At 43.4% G+C, this 19,729-nt stretch overlaps 1 protein-coding gene across 1 annotated transcript; it reads left to right on the forward strand.

Moving 5' to 3' along the window:
- The first annotated feature begins 632 nt into the window (after positions 1-632).
- On the forward strand, positions 633-10,617 carry LOC109166515 (protein starmaker-like). Its single transcript, XM_019315458.1, has 4 exons — positions 633-1,325; positions 1,443-1,595; positions 9,817-9,976; positions 10,268-10,617. Exons 1-4 carry the CDS (start codon positions 633-635, stop codon positions 10,615-10,617), a joined length of 1,356 nt encoding a protein of 451 aa, XP_019171003.1.
- The last annotated feature ends 9,112 nt before the right edge of the window (positions 10,618-19,729 follow it).

The raw sequence follows: 19,729 nt of genomic DNA on the forward strand, positions 1-19,729 counted from the left end.
CAGACGAGATAAGTGGTCAATAATCCAATCATTCTCACAACACCGGCTGTTGAAACTTCCTTCCCACAAGAACCTACCCGTGCAGAGCAGATAGTTCCTATTCTGACACAAGAACCTGTTATGGTTGATGAGGACGAAAGTATGCCACAACCTTCCAATCACTTAAGTCTCCCAAAAGAACCTGGTCAGTAGCTGAGACGAGAGAAGTGATTACATAGCCTCAAACCGATAAGAAAGAAGCTCTACCTGAACCCGAAGTCACTCAGGAACCTGCCAAACCAGTGGACTCGAGAGCTGTTGTGCAAGCACCTGAAACTATTCCACATCCTGCCCCTTCGAAAGACCAACTGCTTCGTCAATCAATTGAGAATGACTTTAACAGAGTCATGCAGTGGCAAATATGGCGAACATCACCTCTGCAAACTTTTCTTGAAACATTTGACGAAATGAAGGATGAAGAAGACTTTGCTCTGGAGTGGCTTGGCACACAAGACGTTTACAATGCAATCCGTCTCGAAACCATAAATCGTGTATATTCCTACAAGGTGAACAATTGCACTCTTGGAAAAGACAAAGCTCCCATCTGAATTGAGCTAAATAAGCCGCCTTTGGATCCTGCTTATGAAGAAGAAATGAAAGAGTTCAGATATGCTCTTCTTTTATCCAAAGTAAAAACGAAATTAGAAAAAACCCATCAGAATGATCCAGCTTGTAATGTTAGCGGATTCAAGGATGACGAAGGGAAGGAAATCGCGGATGAAGACGGAAGACTAACTACAGAACACGATACCAGTGAGGATAACTCAGAAGCAGATGAGTCTCCAAATAACGATGAAAATGATGATGGATACGATAAAAATGATGAAGATGCCAATGACGAAGACAATGATGATGAAGAAGAAAGTAATAATGAAGAAGATGATGACATGAAGGATGACGATGATGAACATGATGATGATGATTCGGGAAATGATGATGACGATGATGGCAATTTGGGTTATAATAGCGAATCTCCTATCATTGGCAATACCGAATACGTACCCGATAGATCCCCAGCACCTCGCTCATCTCCACCTAAGGACAATTCCGCTCATGATCCGTCTCACTCTATGCCTCCACCAAGACAAAGTGAAGCTGTTGCAAATCAAGCTCGTGATGATAAAATGGAAGCATCACCTGGTGATGAATCGCTGGAAACATCGCCTCCAGAAATGCCATTTGAACACAGAAGTTCTCTTCAAAAACGTATGCTTCTTTTTCCCGAAAGAAGTCCCACTCTCGACCATCTTGATCCCGAGAACATTATGCATCAGATGTTGAACACAGTCCGTCTGGCCGAGCTTATTCATCAGCAATATCTAATTCATAGAGAGCATGACGCCCTAACCTTAGCTAGACTGTGTGATAAGGTCGACAGCTTGATGAAGACAAATTCTCAATAGCAACCGAGCTTATCTACTGCCGATTTCCAAGAGAAGATAACACAGGACCTCCATCGTCAAAATGATCTTCGCGACAAGATTGCAAAAGAACAGCATGCCCTTAAACTATCCCAATTCGCCCTCAAAGAGAGAGTTGACCTTGCCTGCACAAAGGTAGACTTAGGGCATGACAACATGTTTCAGATAGGTGAATATCTGTAACACCCCGTGTTACGGCCTTCAATCCCGGATTAATTATTTAATTAATCCCGTTAATAATAATTAAATATGATTTAATTATGTTAGATTTACCTTTAATTAATTAGTGAGGTCCACCATGAATCGTGGACCCTTGCCCGAATAAGAGTCTTAAGCCTATTAGGAATAAAGGAAGTAGGCCTTTTACTATTCAGATTAGGATTAGGATTCTCTTTAATTAATATGATCCACTATGGACGATGGACCCTTATCCCTAAAACAAGCCCTAGCCCTATAAGGAATAGAATTAGTAAACCCATACCATTTAGGCCCTAACTAGGAGTCTTAAATATATAAATAGGGAACTTAGGAGGCACCTAGAATCCCCACCACATTAATCTCTCACCACCCAAAGAGTTCCAAGAATTCCCCTAGGAGAAATCAAGAAATCAAGAAAGCTTAAAGAAAGATCCTTCATAGCCAAGGAATTAATTAAGGCTAAGAGGTAACCCATGTCTCAACAAAACCTATTTTCATAGCTATGATTCCCCCTTAGGGTTTCCCCCATATTATTGTGTATTGGCGAGATATGATGATTATTATTGATGTTTGATGTGATGATCCCATGAGAGATCTTGATAATCTTGATATTGGGAGATTCTTGATAATTATGGTGTTCTTGATGACTATATGGGGATCTTGATAATTATATGGAATTCTTGATGATTATGTGATGTTCTTGATGGTTGGATGTTATCCTTGATGCTTATGTGTTATTCTTACCGAATCTTGTAATTATAAGGCAAATCGTATTCCTGTTGATGTAAAAGTGATTAGAACCCTAGGTTGTATCGTATGATTTATCGGGAGGGGAAATCGCATGTTTGGGTGTCGGTTATGATTAGAAAAGCATGATAGGTTATGTGCCGTTCGTTTCTCGTATTTGATCCGTTAATTGTCTACGAGTTGTCGTTAATTGCGTTGAAAAGTGTCTAAGCATGGTTTCGGGTTCCACAACGGTTCCCGGGGTGAAAAGTGATAAAAAGAGTCAGTGGGGGGTAGGTGGGGGGTAGGGGACCCGCCACCTACCCATGGCCGTAAAACACCGCCCGGCAGCGGGTGGCCGGCGGGCGGGCAGCTGCCCGCCGGCGACCCGCTGCCCGGAACAGTAGAATCTGGCGGGTGGCCCCCACCCACCGGCTACCCGCTGGAAAATTGTCCCACCCGGGACCCCGGCTTCCCCGTTTGATGTTTCCCCTTTCCCCGTGGTGTCCCAACGGACTCCGTTTATCGTGCCTATGTCTAGTTTGATGTTTCGGGTACCGTTCGTAGGTTTATGAGTGTATTGTATTGCATGCTAGTTGAATTGGTATCCCGTTGACCTAGGTGGAAGGAGTATGAACCCCTTAGGACTATTCTTAGTATGTGATGGATCACCATAGGTTTTGTTATACGTTTTCTCCCCCTTCTTAATGTGTAATGTGGGTTGCATGTGCTTGCTATGTGTTATGTGTGTGTGTTACCCCAATTCGGTTGCGATCGGATTGGTTATCCTGAGCTGCGGTTCAGAAGCTGGCTGCGGTCAGATTGATACTCTTGGGCTGCGGTCCACCGTTTGGTTGCGATCAAACGTTTCTATATGAGCTGCGGTTCGTCCTTTTTCCTGGCTGCGGTCAGATGACATTCTCTTGGGCTGCGGTCCACTGTTTGGTTGCGATCAAACACTATGATGAGCTGCGGTTCATCGGTCGGTTGCGATCGACCCCTCCGTGTTGCGATACGGGGCAGGGTGCTGCGGGGCCGTGTCAGAGCTATATGCGCTGACCCTCATGTATGGGCATGCGATTGGTCCTGTGGCGCCAACAAAGTGTGTTATGTGTTGTGACAGGGACGAGTTGTGATTACGAGTATCTTGGGGGATGTGACTATGGGATTTATGTTGGGGATTGTTTATGTTGGGTTGTGACTATTGTTTATGCTTTGCCTTATCTGCCTTATCTGTTGTGAACTGCATATGTTTGTTATAACTGTTGCTCGTGTCTGGCCTTATCTGTCGAGTCATTCCCGGTTTTAAAAGCTAGAGTTCGTAGGATATATCTTCATGCTCAAAATGGTTTTCGTATGTCTATATATATCTCTATATGTATTGTATTTCAACGCGTTGGAGTGGGTTACCAGCATCTCTCGCTGAACAGATATATTTGGCTTTCAGGCACCGAAGATTAAGTCACTGGAGTGCGCTAGAACTTAGAAGTAGATAGTTTCCCTTTTGGCCTGCGTGCCACGTTTACGTATTTACGCTTTGAGGATATAGTTAGCCTGTGCACTTGGGTTCTCTAGCCCAGGTGTGGCATAGCACCCCGAACGCTTGTATTTATATCTTGGGATTTAATAAGATTCTACCTTTATTATAAGTTTTAAATGTCTTAAAAATCTGGGGTGTTACAGTTGGTATCAGAGCTTAAGTTTGACCCTAGGATAAGACTCTTAAGACCGGACTTTAGGGCACTAGGCTTGAACTCTAGGTACTTGGAAACATATGATCCAGGGATCTTAGGACGCGCAGTGAGATTGTGAAACCTACACATAACCTCCCTTTACTTCATCCCTCTCTAACTTAAAGGAACCTCCCCCTACGCTTACCACACCAGGTAAGGGTGCGAATAGATAAGTTTTCTTCCACAACTGGGTAACGTACACTTACCCGATAAATCGCCTCGTCCTAACTCCCGTCAAAAGACTTGACAAGGACCCTGACCAAAGAAAAGGAAGATTTGGATGACTACTAAGAAGAGGCGTTACAGTCAGGACTGCTAAAAGGGACGGACTGCATTACGCACCAACCCAGGGTAACCACGATAACCCCCGATTCAGACAAATGGCATGCACCTTCCGACAAGTTGCTTTATCTCGGCAAACCCAGGTTGCGGCGACAACAAACAGGAAAGAGAACTAGAACACTGATTAAAGTAGCGGATGAACGACACCATTAGTCGAATCCTTGGGTGCAAGGTAAGTATATCGCGACACCTTGCGACCCCACCACCCCAGTTTAAAATATCATCCGCCCTGAAACCCCAGCATCTTGATACCCCTATTTGTTGAAAACTCCCACCCCGAATCCTTAATTACCGTAAGAGCAAATTCACAACCGTCATGACCTTGCTCACCCTTTGTTGCACCTAACCCAAACCCTCGGAAACCCTAAATTGATATGAGCATTGGAATCATCGCCCTTACTCTATGTTCATATCCCCACTCCTTTTGGAAACCCTGTTAAAAACCGTAGAGCAGCATAAAGCCCTTACCCTGCCCAGGGGCGTGAAGAATCGACATTCATTGATCCAATATTAAAATAAGTTGTTAGATAGGAATCGGCGAAGTAGGTGGAAGTTACGAATACGTATCATCCCACCCTTGCACGAAAACCGTGAAGGCGTTACGAGAAACCATAGCCGGTACGTACGCCATGCGTTGACAAGAGCAGGCAAACAAATACGTTCAAAGTGTCAGGGGCCCTCGCTACAGAAAACATCGTCAAATAGGTGTAACAGGCCGAACCTCAAAGCGGATATAAAGCCTTGCTAAGAATTTCATCCACCAACCCGAAACCCCCTTGACCCTTAAGAACCCTCGGCAAGGATTAGGAGTCAAGACCTAGGGATTTGACCCACTAACCGACTGGGTCCAGACTCCTGAACATCCGAGGGGAACATGCACGGAAACCATCACGAGAATTCCCTTGGAAGCCATAGAGACGAAGGGGACTTCGACACGGGAAGAGAAGATCAAACGAAAATCTTAGAATCAAACAAAGCCAAGGAAAAGGGATCACCAGTTCGACTGCACGCCACAACCAAGCCCTAAACAGGCATAATCACTCGAAGCCAAGACTCCTTAGCCCCTTTCCCTCCCCATGCAAATCAAGTACCATTTCGTTAAAGAATCCGTCCTATCACTCCAAACCTCGCTCTTGATCCCTCATTACAGACGAACCCGTACAAGGTGGCAACCTTCCTTCCTGTATTACGACCTTGAGACATCGACCCTATCCGCCCCTCGACTTTGAAACCTAGCCCTTGCACTCCTTACACCCCTTTAAACCCAGACCAAGAAAACATAGATATATATATGTATGTATATCTACCTCTAGAACTCGTGCTTAAGGATCAATGAACATTGTACGATGGGTCATCCTATGTATCCAAGTCCCTTTAATTGTGCACAAGGGCATGGGACTTGTCAGGACATGAATCTGTGCATTTTTGGGGTCTTTTCCGAAGGAATTGACTATTCCTAGTCACTTTCCCGCGGGTCCCCAACGGGTCCTTGATGGGACCTTGGCGGGTCCTTGGCAGGAGCTTGGCAGGCGGACGACCGCCCACCTCGCGCCCACTGGTACAATGTGCTGATTTCTTAACCCCTCATTTTATTGATTTGTGGCGCACTTGTGTGCCTCGATTGAGGAATGTGAGTCTTGGGTAAGGAACCATGGACCACCCAAACATAGTGTCCTACGTAAAAGACCTTGACGCATGAGACACCATCGGGAAATCACAATCAATTACATTGCACGAGTAATTGAAATCGGATCCTACGATACAACCGACTAGGGATGTTTGGCGTAAAGGATTGCGCAAACCAAGGAGGCGAGTTGGGAACTCGTACTAAGAACCCACGAAAACCTTAAAAGTCAAAATGCTAAGGAGGGACCGGGACTCCTCCAAACCATGGACATCGTTCGAGCAAATCAGAGGACTCCTTACAAGTTGTATGGAATCAAGAACTACGTAGCCCATGGTGCTAAGCAAAAGGGTGAAGAACACATTCGCGCCAAGACTTCAAGGGTCATTAAGGACCTACAAGGAGATGAGGTGACTCGTAAAGTCGCCGAGTCATCCCACAACGAGATTTGGTAACCGACTGCGCTTTAAAAGAAAAAGGGCACGCAAGGACACCTTCATCATTAAAAATAACACAAACAGGGCACAACAATGCCGAACCTCGGGTAAGACATGAAGTCTTACTAAGAATTTCATCCACTAAAGAGGAGATGAAATTCAATAAGAAGAGAAATTCAACCCAAAGTCCATCGACTCCCAAGAGACTTTGGGAAGAATTTGGGAAGTGCGCCCTAAGAGATTGGCTTAGTTGACCCAACTTGGTCAAGACCTTGGGCGCATTAAAGAAGTAAGTGTTGAATCACCACGGGAATTTCCCTCAAGATAGAAGAGAAGGATGAAACCTTAGCCCGGGAAGCAAGGTCTAACAAGGATCTTAAAGTCAAGCAAGTACCAACACCAAGGAAGGAGGATCATCAGCTCGTCGACGCATCGTGATCAAAGCATCTAGCCAGATTATTCACTTGGGATCGAGAAACCTTAACCCATCCTAGCCGAATTCCTTTCCCTTCCTCGGAAAATCGGCCTCCTCCTTATTTCAAAACCCTTTCTACCCTTCAGACCCCATTCGTAATCCCATGTTTTAACGATTCCATACAAGGTGGCAACCTCACAACCTAAGTTGCAACCTTGAAAACTTGATCCTAATTCCTGAATTCACCGTATCCTCAAGTTTGAAACCCACTCTCTTAGCCCTGTAAACCTAATCGTTCCCAAAAAAAACCCAACACGCATAGGCGTACAAGTATACAATTTCCCTGTGGAATACCCTCCCTATAGGACCACGGTTCTACTCTTGACTCGTTAACCCTGCAACGATTTCCAACCTTCGGGGACGAAGCTTCTCGTAAGGGGGGGGGGGGGGAGAGTGTAACACCCCGTGTTACGGCCTTCAATCCCGGATTAATTATTTAATTAATCCCGTTAATAATAATTAAATATGATTTAATTATGTTAGATTTACCTTTAATTAATTAGTGAGGTCCACCATGAATCGTGGACCCTTGCCCGAATAAGAGTCTTAAGCCTATTAGGAATAAAGGAAGTAGGCCTTTTACTATTCAGATTAGGATTAGGATTCTCTTTAATTAATATGATCCACTATGGACGATGGACCCTTATCCCTAAAACAAGTCCTAGCCCTATAAGGAATAGAATTAGTAAACCCATACCATTCAGGCCCTAACTAGGAGTCTTAAATATATAAATTGGGAACTTAGGAGGCACCTAGAATCCCCACCACATTAATCTCTCACCACCCAAAGAGTTCCAAGAATTCCCCTAGGAGAAATCAAGAAATCAAGAAAGCTTAAAGAAAGATCCTTCATAGCCAAGGAATTAATTAAGGCTAAGAGGTAACCCATGTCTCAACAAAACCTATTTTCATAGCTATGATTCCCCTTAGGGTTTCCCCCATATTATTGTGTATTGGCGAGATATGATGATTATTATTGATGTTTGATGTGATGATCCAATGAGAGATCTTGATAATCTTGATATTGGGAGATTCTTGATAATTATGGTGTTCTTGATGACTATATGGGGATCTTGATAATTATATGGAATTCTTGATGATTATGTGATGTTCTTGATGGTTGGATGTTATCCTTGATGCTTATGTGTTATTCTTACCGAATCTTGTAATTATAAGGCAAATCGTATTCCTGTTGATGTAAAAGTGATTAGAACCCTAGGTTGTATCGTATGATTTATCGGGAGGGGAAATCGCATGTTTGGGTGTCGGTTATGTTTAGAAAAGCATGATAGGTTATGTGCCGTTCGTTTCTCGTATTTGATCCGTTAATTGTCTACGAGTTGTCGTTAATTGCGTTGAAAAGTGTCTAAGCCTGGTTTCGGGTTCCACAACGGTTCCCGGGGCGAAAAGTGATGAAAAGAGTCAGTGGGGGTAGGTGGGGGGTAGGGGACCCGCCACCTACCCATGGCCGTAAAACACCGCCCGGCAGCGGGTGGCCGGCGGGCGGGCAGCTGCCCGCCGGCGACCCGCTGCCCGGAACAGTAGAATCTGGCGGGTGGCCCCCACCCACCGGCTACCCGCTGGAAAATTGTCCCACCCGGGACCCCGGCTTCCCCGTTTGATGTTTCCCCTTTCCCCGTGGTGTCCCAACGGACTCCGTTTATCGTGCCTATGTCTAGTTTGATGTTTCGGGTACCGTTCGTAGGTTTATGAGTCTATTGTATTGCATGCTAGTTGAATTGGTATCCCGTTGACCTAGGTGGAAGGAGTATGAACCCCTTAGGACTATTCTTAGTATGTGATGGATCACCATAGGTTTTGTTATACGTTTTCTCCCCCTTCTTAATGTGTAATGTGGGTTGCATGTGCTTGCTATGTGTTATGTGTGTGTGTTACCCCAATTCGGTTGCGATCGGATTGGTTATCCTGAGCTGCGGTTCAGAAGCTGGCTGCGGTCAGATTGATACTCTTGGGCTGCGGTCCACCGTTTGGTTGCGATCAAATGTTTCTATATGAGCTGCGGTTCGTCCTTTTTCCTGGCTGCGGTCAGATGACATTCTCTTGGGCTGCGGTCCACGGTTTGGTTGCGATCAAACACTATGATGAGCTGCGGTTCATCGGTCGGTTGCGATCGACCCCTCCGTGTTGCGATACGGGGCAGGGTGCTGCGGGGCCGTGTCAGAGCTATATGCGCTGACCCTCATGTATGGGCATGCGATTGGTCCTGTGGCGCCAACAAAGTGTGTTATGTGTTGTGACAGGGACGAGTTGTGATTACGAGTATCTTGGGGGATGTGACTATGGGATTTATGTTGGGGATTGTTTATGTTGGGTTGTGACTATTGTTTATGCTTTGCCTTATCTGCCTTATCTGTTGTGAACTGCATATGTTTGTTATAACTGTTGCTCGTGTCTGGCGTTATCTGTCGAGTCATTCCCGGTTTTAAAAGCTAGAGTTCGTAGGATATATCTTCATGCTCAAAATGGTTTTCGTATATCTATATATATCTCTATATGTATTGTATTTCAACGCGTTGGAGTGGGTTACCAACATCTCTCGCTGAACAGATATATTTGGCTTTCAGGCACCGAAGATTAAGTCACTGGAGTGCGCTAGAACTTAGAAGTAGATAGTTTCCCTTTTGGCCTGCGTGCCACATTTACGTATTTACGCTTTGAGGATATAGTTAGCCTGTGCACTTGGGTTCTCTAGCCCAGGTGTGGCATAGCACCCCGAACGCTTGTATTTATATCTTGGGATTTAATAAGATTCTACCTTTATTATAAGTTTTAAATGTCTTAAAAATCTGGGGTGTTACAGTATCAGCTCACTATGCTCGAGTATGTCAAAGATGTCTTAAATGCGGTTAATACTCTAACCAGGTTTTCTGCCTCCCCATGTGTTGATGCCAAAAAGGGGGAAAAGAATAGAAAGGATGATGATAAGGACGAAGACAGAAATAGATCACCACCTAATCTTGGTGAATCCAGGAGAAACAGTGAAGGAAAAACCACGAGACATGAAGAAAGAAGAAGCTCACCTAGAAACACGAGATCGTCACCTCCAGTATCCTGATCTCGACAACAATACACTTCAAGATCAATACAACATTCCATCAAAACTCGTCATTCCTTCGGATCCACTTCTGAGTTCTCATTCTTTGGGAAGACGAACATAGAGAAAAAGAACCTTCGCCAAAAGCTTATGCGAAAGGACACTGTAACAATGGACACCACATGAAACTTCCTCACTTATCAACCATATGAAGAAGGAAGTGGAAAACGCTTTGATGGGTACAATATACCTGTGTGGATGAAGAAGAGAGATAACTACTTCAGGCAAGTCCAACATAGTCAAAGCAATGAAGAAATCAAGAAGGCAAATCTTGAGCTATGGAATAAGCAAGAAGAGGCGAGACTTGCCAGAGAAAAGGAGTTGATTGAGCGAGAAAGGGTAAAGGATAAAATCAAGGATGTAACGAAAGTCAAGAAAGATGCTAAATCAGGAGTCAAATATAATGCTGCATTCAAGATCCACGCAGAATCAGGGAAGAGGTACACCGAAGGGATGCACTCGTTTGAGCTCATTGCCTGGTGGAATCTCGGCATCATTGAAGGATAAAACATCCTCGAAGCATACAATAACTATGTGAGTTGCAACATTAAAAGAAAATATGAAGACCTCGTCAGAGAAAATCCAATCCGAAAGTTCAGAGAGCATATCAACCGAGAAATTGACATGGACAGGATGCTCAAACAACAAAAGGAAAGAGATGACAAAGAACGAAAGGAGGCCCAACTACAGAAGGCGAAACTTTTAGATATGTAAAAGTTTTTTCCACCATGCCTTTGACAATATTTTGTAAGTGTTTTTGATCTTTATAAAAGTCACCTTTTGATTCTATCTATCGTGTCTCTATCTAAGTTACCTGTTATATTTGTTTGTAATTATCTTTATGTTTATTAGAAAGCGAATGTAAACTCTTCTGCTTGGCTGTTTTGAAATGAAAAATCCCTTATGGGAAAATTATCGGCCTTATAAGCAGAGTATAGGTTTTGGCATCATCAAAAAGGGGGAAATTGTTAGGAACATATGTATTAGGATTTTGATGATACCAATGTAACTTAGAAGTAGACACATGGTTGCAAAAATCGCTCCTAGGTGCCAATTAATCGGCGCCTAGGCGCTAGGCGACTGCCGGCCGCCGCGAGGAAGGCCGGAATCGGCCTCCTCCGAGGCCGGCCCGCTAGGCGGTCTAGGCGGCCGCCTAGACCGCCTAGCCGGCCGGTTCGGCGAGTTTTTTATTTTTTTTTTAATTTTTTTTTTGTGTTGTAAAACTGGAAAAGTTCGGGATGGCATAACTTTTGACTCGGTTGTCTGTTTTGGTCCACTTATTTCTCCAAAAAATTCTTCTTTTGCCCTTAATTTTAGTTTTTTTTTTTTTTATGTATTTAGATGGTTTAAACAATCTTTTGAATACTTTTACAACCACTTATGTAAATAGTTTGTAAGAAATAACTCTGGAAACCTTATGTATTATTACTAAATTTTAAAAAAATTTAATTTTTAACTAAAAAAAATAAAAAATATAAAAAAATATATAAAAAATCGGCGCCTAGGCGCCGAACGTGTTTTGCAACATTGAGTAGACCCCTAACTTTTTGTCATTTATTCTGTTACCTTCGTCTTAGATGAAAGGTACCATAACTCACTGTGTAATTCGTGGTAAGTTAGCCAAATACACGAATGCTGTCAAATGTCTCAGCTGATGGATCATCCTAGTAATAAGTATTCCTAAGAATGAGAGCAAGCTTATCTAGGTGCATTAAATGCCATAGTAGCACTATTCAGAGCTAGAAGACAAAACATGCAGTAGTTCTTGTCTCCAACATCTATATGGTACAGCTGCATTTAATGAAGCAATAAATGCACTAGGCTCTCTGGTCTTTAACCACTGGATAATAGGTTTGAAATATCATCTCCCTCCAACGGATGGATATTTTCTCTCCCATAAATACCAATCTTCTCCATGATAGAAGATGCTGGTTTTTATTACAACTGATCGTACATACTCAAAAGCTCCTTATACAAGTTCACTCTCTCAAGCTTTTGAAAACCAGTGTTCAAAGGTGTGAAGTTTAAAAGAAGAAATATCAGAATTCATCTTCACAACCTTGAAGAAGTCTTGCACATTGTATACGCTGATCATCCAATCTTCAACCATCCAGTCAAGACGTCAACCAGTTGGAGAAACACACAAATCTTTTCTACCAACCCTCAAATCTGAAGAAGACGTTGATAGAGGCGGAGTAAACTCTCGGAGTTGAAAAACCTTCAAGTTGGTGTCCACCCTAGTGATCAAGGAAGCTATCTTGGTGTAATTTGTACTAGAAGTGATAGTGCAAACCTTTCACGAGCTGTGAAAGAGTAGTGGAGTAGGCACAGTTGGCCGAACCACTATAAAATCTCTTGTCTCTCTCTCTCTTTATTCTTTCACTACTTTTCCTTCGTGCATTGCATATCATTCCACATTAAACGAAAGATATCTCAAAATATCAAACAGTGCAAAGTATTCTAAAACTCGTATAACATATCCGCTCCGTAATAACCTCGAAAGGAGTTATTTTTGAGAAAAACGAGTTGAGTCTACTCACCCCCCCCCCCCCCCTCTTGACTCTCCTTTCGACCCTACCGGGACCAACAAATATTATTTGATATATATCCAAAATATATATATATATACACACAAATATATATATATATATATATATATATATATATATATATGTATATATGTATATATATATATATATATATATATATATGTATATATATATATATATATATATATATATATATATATATATATATACATATATATATATATATATATATATATATATATATATATATATATATATATATATAGATGTGTATTCAAATGAGGACAGGTATATTATAGAGGACTGTGAGGACAGATGTAGTGTGTGTCATTAGCTGGTATGTCGTGTGCATGGCCGAAGGTAGTCGTGTGCCACAGATTGTATATCGCGTGCTAGATTTGTTAATTTATAGAGCCTGGGTTCGATACCTGATGTTTACATTTATTCTTGTGTGCCATTATGTATTAAGTTGTGTGTCTGGTATTAATTTGTTGTGTGCCCATTATTTGTCCTCACAATCCTCTATATATTGTTGTCCTGATTTGAACTCAACCCTATATATATATATATATATATATATATATATATATATATATATATATATATATATATATATATATATATCAGATCACCACGGTTATATGCATGAATATCTACGGAAAAGATACATACATATCAACCAAATGGAACTTATAATCCACAGATTATAATTCCAACCAACCTATATCAAAAAGAGAGGATTTTTGCTTAGAAGCATAATCCAAGACCGAAAGAAGGAAAGATGGCTCGTTTATGGGTATAGGGTTTTTAGCGTGAGTCAAGAGACCACTCTTTCCATAAAACCTTATTTGCCACCACCCAAAAGTTCTAGGAGCGTCGTGGCCTAGGTTTCCCAGGATAAAACGCGCTACGGTTCAACGTTTGAGCACCCAAATGAACGAACCCGGCGAATTAAAGCAAAGCCTTGAACACAGTTAGGCTAAAGAAAGGAGTTGAAGAAGAAGGATTTTGAAGCTGAAAAAGTATATTTCTTGTTATGTACTTGTACATTGTGTCGTTAAAAGTCTTCTGCCCTCTACCCCTTCTTATATAGGGGAGGAGTACTTAATAGCATTCATCATGACATTAATTACACATTGTGTAACATCCGAAACAGCAACCCCAAGTTTCGGCCCTAGGCCAAAACATTCAGCTTTGCCAAGTTTCGGCCCAAGGCCGAAACATTGCTGCTCCGTTCCGTTTTGGTCTGGCCGAACCCAAGCGGCTAGTGTGTTGGTTAGAAAAATGATACCGAAAGTTCCATATTGGTCTGGCCGAACCCAAGCGGCTAGTGTGTTGGTTGGAAAAATGATACCGAAAGTTCTGTTTTGGTTGGGCCGAACCCAAGTTGTGACACCACAAAAATCCACACTCCAATCCATGAATTAATTGAGTAATTAATTCTATTTCTTTTGAGGAATTGATTCCTAAAATCCTGATTTTTGATACTCAAGGACTAGTATTTGACTAGTCAATCTTTAAGTTGTGTTGTACATTGTGCTTTGAGAGGAGTTCCCTTGTTCCTTACACTTTCTATGAGTTAGTAAGGGTATCCTTGTCTTTTCACCAAGAGTTAGTTTTGTAACCTAAACCTAGAAGACTTCTTCATTTTCCATCCCTAACAATTCCTAGAAAATATCTCTACCTTCTCTCTAGAAAAGAAGAGTAGCTTGTTCTTCAAGCCTATTGAGACCATTGTCAAGATTCCAAGTTTTGCTTCCAAGATTCAATCTTTCCTCTATTTGGGCATCTAGAAGGGTAAGATCTAAGCTTGTATAGTCTTTTTGGTTCCATCTTAGTTGTCTTTTCTTAAAGGTAGGATCTTTATGATCTTTTGGTTTGATCTTGAAGTGGGTGTGGCTAGTGAGCTTAGTGGAGAGCTTGTTGTGGTGTAAGAGGAGTCTTTTGGTCTTCAAGAGGTAACCCATGCTCTACAAAACTTATTTTGCTTACCTATATATGATTTCTTAGCTTCTATTTGTGTTTTGCTATGAAATGTGAGAGTTTATGCATTTATCTTGTGATATTGCATATCTAGAGCTTGTGTTTAGGCTTCCTTTGTGCAATTGCTTGGCATGTTCCCTGGTTCAAGTCATTTTGTTGTGTTTGGTGAGATTTGGTGTGTTTTGGACTTGAATTTGTGTTTGGAGGAGAAAATCCCCTAGCGTGTGTGTTGTTCGTACCTTCTGTTTGGTTGATGATAACTTGTGTTATTCATCGTTGTTGTTGTTGGGTGCTGACCCGTTTCTTGATCGAGTGTGTTTCATACCTTCTTTGTAATCCGTTGCTTGACTTTCGTGTGAGTGGTGGTGCGTGTGTGGCTCTACCTGGATTGCACGATTAGTGGTATGGGACGCTAGTCACCAAGGTATTGCAGCGGTCCTCGTAGTGGCCCTGACGTGATTATGGAGCTGTGGATGAGTCCAGGTTATTAGGGGATAACATTGTGTTATCCGGGCATGTGTTGCCGTGATTGGTGGGTTTTCGTTGGTGGTTTTAGGTGGGGGACGACGGTACCAGCGGAATAAGGTTGGACTTGGCTGTACAGGGGATTTCTGGAGGTAATGGTTGGCTTTGAAGGTACGAGGTTGGGGGTAGCCATAAGGTTGGAACAGGGCATAAGGAAGGCATATCAACTCGTGATGGGTGATGTCACGAGGGCTTGTGTAGTCGTTGTTGTGTGATCTTCTCTCGTGACGTGTGTAGTCACGGAGGCTTGTGTTGTCTGGCATTTGTTGCCGTTGGGTGAGTCTTTATCCTTGTGTGTGGTTAACTTTTGTGGATTGGGATGTGTTCCCAGTGTTATCTTTGTGAGCGGTGAGTCTTGTGTTGTCTTCTGATCTTGGCTTTTGACTTATATATATGTATTCCATTTCGAAAATGGTTTTTATATCTTATATCTACCTATTTATGATACTTAACGGTATTGGTGGGTTACAAGCATCTTTCGCTGACCGGGCGTCGCCCCGATGTTTATCTTTGTGTTCTTTCAGGTGTTGAGTAGTCGAGCGCGATGTCTAGAGCCGGTTGCTTAGCGCCTGTAGCTTTAGATTGTGTTTTTGTGGCCTGCGAGCCAATGGTTTTAGACTGTTTATAGTTTGATGTTTTTGGATAGTGATACACTTGCAGATTGTTCGCCTTAGCGTTTACCAGGTGTGGTAGACGTGGCATAACACCCCTGTTTTGGATTTCTTTTATCCAGTTTCCGTTTTCTTCCGTTGTGCTAGTGTTTGTGTTAATCTGCATGTGTGAAGACTTGTTTTTAGGTCTTGTTTTTTTTGGGGGTGTTACAGTTGGTATCAGAGCCAGGTTTTGAGCCTTGGTTTAGAGCCTAGGAAGAGTTGAGTCTAGACTTTCTAAGTGTTTAAGTGTGTTTTGAGACCTCTAAGCAACCTTAAGAAGCTAAGTGTTAGGCTTAGGACTCTAGGTTGCGCGGTGAGATGTGTGTTGCTTTCTGTCTTGCTTGCTTGCTTGTTCTTTTGGTAACCTTGTTGTTGTAGCAGAAGTGCGATGCCTCCTCGTCCTCGCGCTCGCTCCCCAGAGACCCTGACCAACGAGCAGCTCGCCCAGAATCTCCATCAGCTGACGCAGACGATGCAGTCTCTCAGTGAAGCTCTGTTGAACAACAATCAAGCTGCGCCGCCTCCGCCTCCGGTTGGGCACCGCGATGTGGGTCGTTTAGTGTCAGGGCATCGACGCCTTCCTTTGCTGGTGAAGAAGACCCTGTAGTCCTTGAAGAGTGGCTACGGGTGTTTGATAAGATTTTTACCGTAGTGGGTTGTCCCGAAGAGAGGAGAGTAGAACAGGCAACATTCTACTTCTGCCAAGAAGTTGATCTGTGGTGGGTTCACGAGAGTCCGACCCTTCTTGAAGAGCCTGGGTTTGATTGGATCGTGCTCAAGGACAGGATGCGCGAAAGGTTCTACCCAGCGCATATGCGAGCCGCCATGTTTAATGAGTTCCTTCATCTGCAGCAAAGACCCCTATCTGTGGTGGAGTACCAGAAGAAGTTCCTAGAGCTGGCGCGCTTCGCGAGGGTGTTAGTGCCTACAGAGCTTTCCAAAGTTGAGCGTTTCGTTGCCGGTCTGAATTATGAGGCACGAAAAGCGTTGACGGTGAGTAGGCCTAGTTCCCTCAAGGATGCGTATCTGTGTGCCGCGGATCTGTTTCGTGTTTAGCAGCTTCAGAAGAGTTCGCTTGAGTTGGCTAGGAAGAGAGTTGAGAGTGGTGGTTCTTTTGCATTCAAGAAGCCCCGACCGAGTTTTCCGGCTAGAGTTGTGTCATCTTCTTCTCAAGGACCAGTTAGGATGGAGCCTCTGGTTCAAGCTAAGTCGGTTGGTTGTCGCAAGTGTGGGAAGGTGCATCCGGGTCAAGTTTTCTATGGCCAGGCGTTTAAGTGTTTTCGCTGTGGGGTTGTTGGTCATAGAGTTGCGGAGTGTCCTCAGCTTGTCGGTCAGAGAGCGTTGCCGCCACCCCCGGGAGCCGGAGGAGCACCAGGAGGGAGTTCTAGTCGTGGAGCTGTTGGAGCTAGGCCGCCAGGGAGAGTTTTCGTGATGGCGCGTTCACAGGCGGAGTCGGAGGGTCTGGTGGAGGAGGAGTTAGCAGGTAACCCTTGTTTTGAGCCTATCCTTGTGTCCCCGAGAGCGTTGTGTTCTTTGTTGCCTTGGGTGTTATCTTGTGTTTCGTAGTTGTCTTTGTTTGGCAATCCTTGGCATGCTTTCCTTGTTAGTTTTTCGTTGGATGCTTAGTATAGACTCTTTTCTTGCTAAGTGTTCTCTTTAGTTGGTATCTTGTTTGTGGTAGCCATCTATCCTTGAGTTATCTTGTGCTTAGCCCAATTCTTTCACCTTTGGAGTTGGTTGTTCTTACAACAATTCCTTGAGCTTTTCCCTAATTTTCCAAGTATTCTTTGATTTGGAAAAATAACAAATCCCTACCAAAATCTTTCCTTGTGTAGCCTAAAAGTTAAACCTAATGTTTCTTTGTATCCTTTGAGTTTCAAACCTTAGCCAATTTCTTTTCTACCCAACCTCTAAACCACTTAAGCCAATTATCTTTCCTGAAACTTAACCCATTTTAATTCTTTCTAAACCTTAAATCCCACTTTGTTCAAAATCCCCAAATTTAATCATCTTTTTTCCCAATCTCACCCAAATCCCTAATTTCTTCCCCCAAATTCTCTTCTTCTTTTTCCTTCACCCTACCCGTGAGCTACCCGAAGCCATCCCACCTCCCCCCACCTACCTACCCGTCGCACCACCGTCTCGCCACCGCCGGAGCCTCGTCGTCCCGTCGCCGCCGCCGAACTACTGTGTGCCACGTCGCCGAGAGCAGCCGCGAGAGAGTGAGAGAGAGAGAGAGTGCAGAGAGAGAGAGTGCAGCGAGAGAGAGAGAAGCAACGTGAGTGTGAAGAAGGAGAGTTGTGCGCTTTGTTTGTTGAGCTTTGGATCATCTTTCACCATGCCTAGAAGGTCAAACTTGGCTAGGAAAGCGGAATGGGTAAATGCCCACTACCTTGTGCTTGAAGGTAAAGCTTTTGATCCGGAATCTTTTTCAAGTTCCTTGTTGGATTTGCTTAAGTTTCAAGGTTTGTTAGATGGGTTTCTCGCCATAAGGGTCGAGACTTACCCGAGTTTGGTGAAGGAGTTTTACCATCACATGGTTGTGACGAAGGATGGTGAAAGGCTTGAGATCACCTCTAAGGTGAGAGGTGTGAAGGTTGTGTTGTCTGAGAAGAGGTTAGCTCAGTTGTTGAGTTTGTCTGCTACCGGAGTGGCTTAGTACAGTGGTCATTCTTGGATTAGTACGGATACCATGGGGTACCGTGACTATTTGAGCTATCTGTTTGGCCGTACGAGTGGTTTCACTCAAGCTTCGAGGCCGGAGTGGAAGTGGTTGTCTGCGGAACAAAGGATCTTGGTGATGTTGGTGTCAGATTGTTTGTTGCCTAATAACAACAAGAGCAGTTTGTTGGGTAAGTTGGAATGTACCTTTGCTTTCTGTCTGAAGAATATGGTTAAGTTCAATCTGCCTGCTTTGATGATGCAACACATGGTGTTTTGCCGGGATCACAATCGGAAGAGTTTGCCGTATGGCATGGTGTTAAGTTGGATTTTGGTTAAGAAAGGTGTTAGTGTGGATGGTTGTCTCCCGAAGGCTGTGGGAAAGATGGTGTTGGATACCGCCAATCTTCGAAGTTGTAATCTGTTTCAGTTGGATAGTGGTGAGTATAACACGCTTGAAGAGGTTGCTAGGAAAGCACCTGTTGAGAGAGCAGAGTTAGCTGTTGGGCTTGGGATCCTTGCCAGGAAGTTGAGTCTTGCAGTCCAGAGTTTGGGTGGTGACGAAGAAGTTGAGGAAGAAGCAGATCAGGAAGAAGAAGAAGGAGCACCGGAGACCGCTGAAGCTGAAGTAAGTGAATCAGACAGTGAGGAAAGCCGGAGAAGGAAGGAAGTTCGCACCAAGAGAGAGCAGGATGTTGTCTCTTTGCTTCGGCAGCAGAACAGTTTGATCGCCGAGGGTTTTGCGTTTGTGAGGTCGCAGTTTGCCGCAGTGCATCAGAGGCTAGATCGGTTTGAAGCTAGTTCAAGTCACAGAGATGAAGCCGAAGAGGAAGAGTCTGAAGAGGCTGAAGAGTCAGAGAGTGAGGAGTTCTAGTGGTGTTGTGGTAACCCCTTCGCTTCTTTCTTGTTGTTTCTTAGCTGTTGTAGCTTGGTGTTAGGTTGTTGTGTGCTTTGTGTGCTTGCTTGTTTTGTGTGTTGCCTTGTTGTTTAGCTAGTTTGTTAGTTGGTGTTTGGGTTAGTTGTTGAGTTCTTGGTTGTTGTCTAGAAGTTGGTTGTTGTGTTCAGGTTAGAGTTCTTGATGCTCAATCTATCCGTTTGTTGACCTCTTGCCAATCCTTGGATTGGTAATGTTTTCTTATTTGCTTTGGAACCTTGTGAGAACTTTTGGAGTTTTTGACCAAAAGGGATATTCTTGAAATTTCTTGTCACAATTTTGTTTCCTTGTTACCTTTCGTTCTTAACTCGTTG

This window comes from Ipomoea nil, unplaced genomic scaffold (genome assembly GCF_001879475.1).
Source record: "Ipomoea nil cultivar Tokyo-kokei standard unplaced genomic scaffold, Asagao_1.1 scaffold3100, whole genome shotgun sequence".
Lineage (NCBI taxonomy): Eukaryota > Viridiplantae > Streptophyta > Magnoliopsida > Solanales > Convolvulaceae > Ipomoea > Ipomoea nil.

What these genes read in the sequence shown, in the direction of transcription:
- LOC109166515 (XM_019315458.1), top strand. Translation starts at nt 633, where the DNA reads ATGAAAGAGTTCAGATATGCTCTTCTTTTATCCAAAGTAAAAACGAAA. An exon ending in TTGACCTTGCCTGCACAAAG is followed by an intron (nt 1,596 to 9,816) that starts GTAGACTTAGGG and finishes GGGGTGTTACAG; the next exon opens with TATCAGCTCACTATGCTCGA. An exon ending in TAGATCACCACCTAATCTTG is followed by an intron (nt 9,977 to 10,267) that starts GTGAATCCAGGA and finishes CATATGAAGAAG; the next exon opens with GAAGTGGAAAACGCTTTGAT.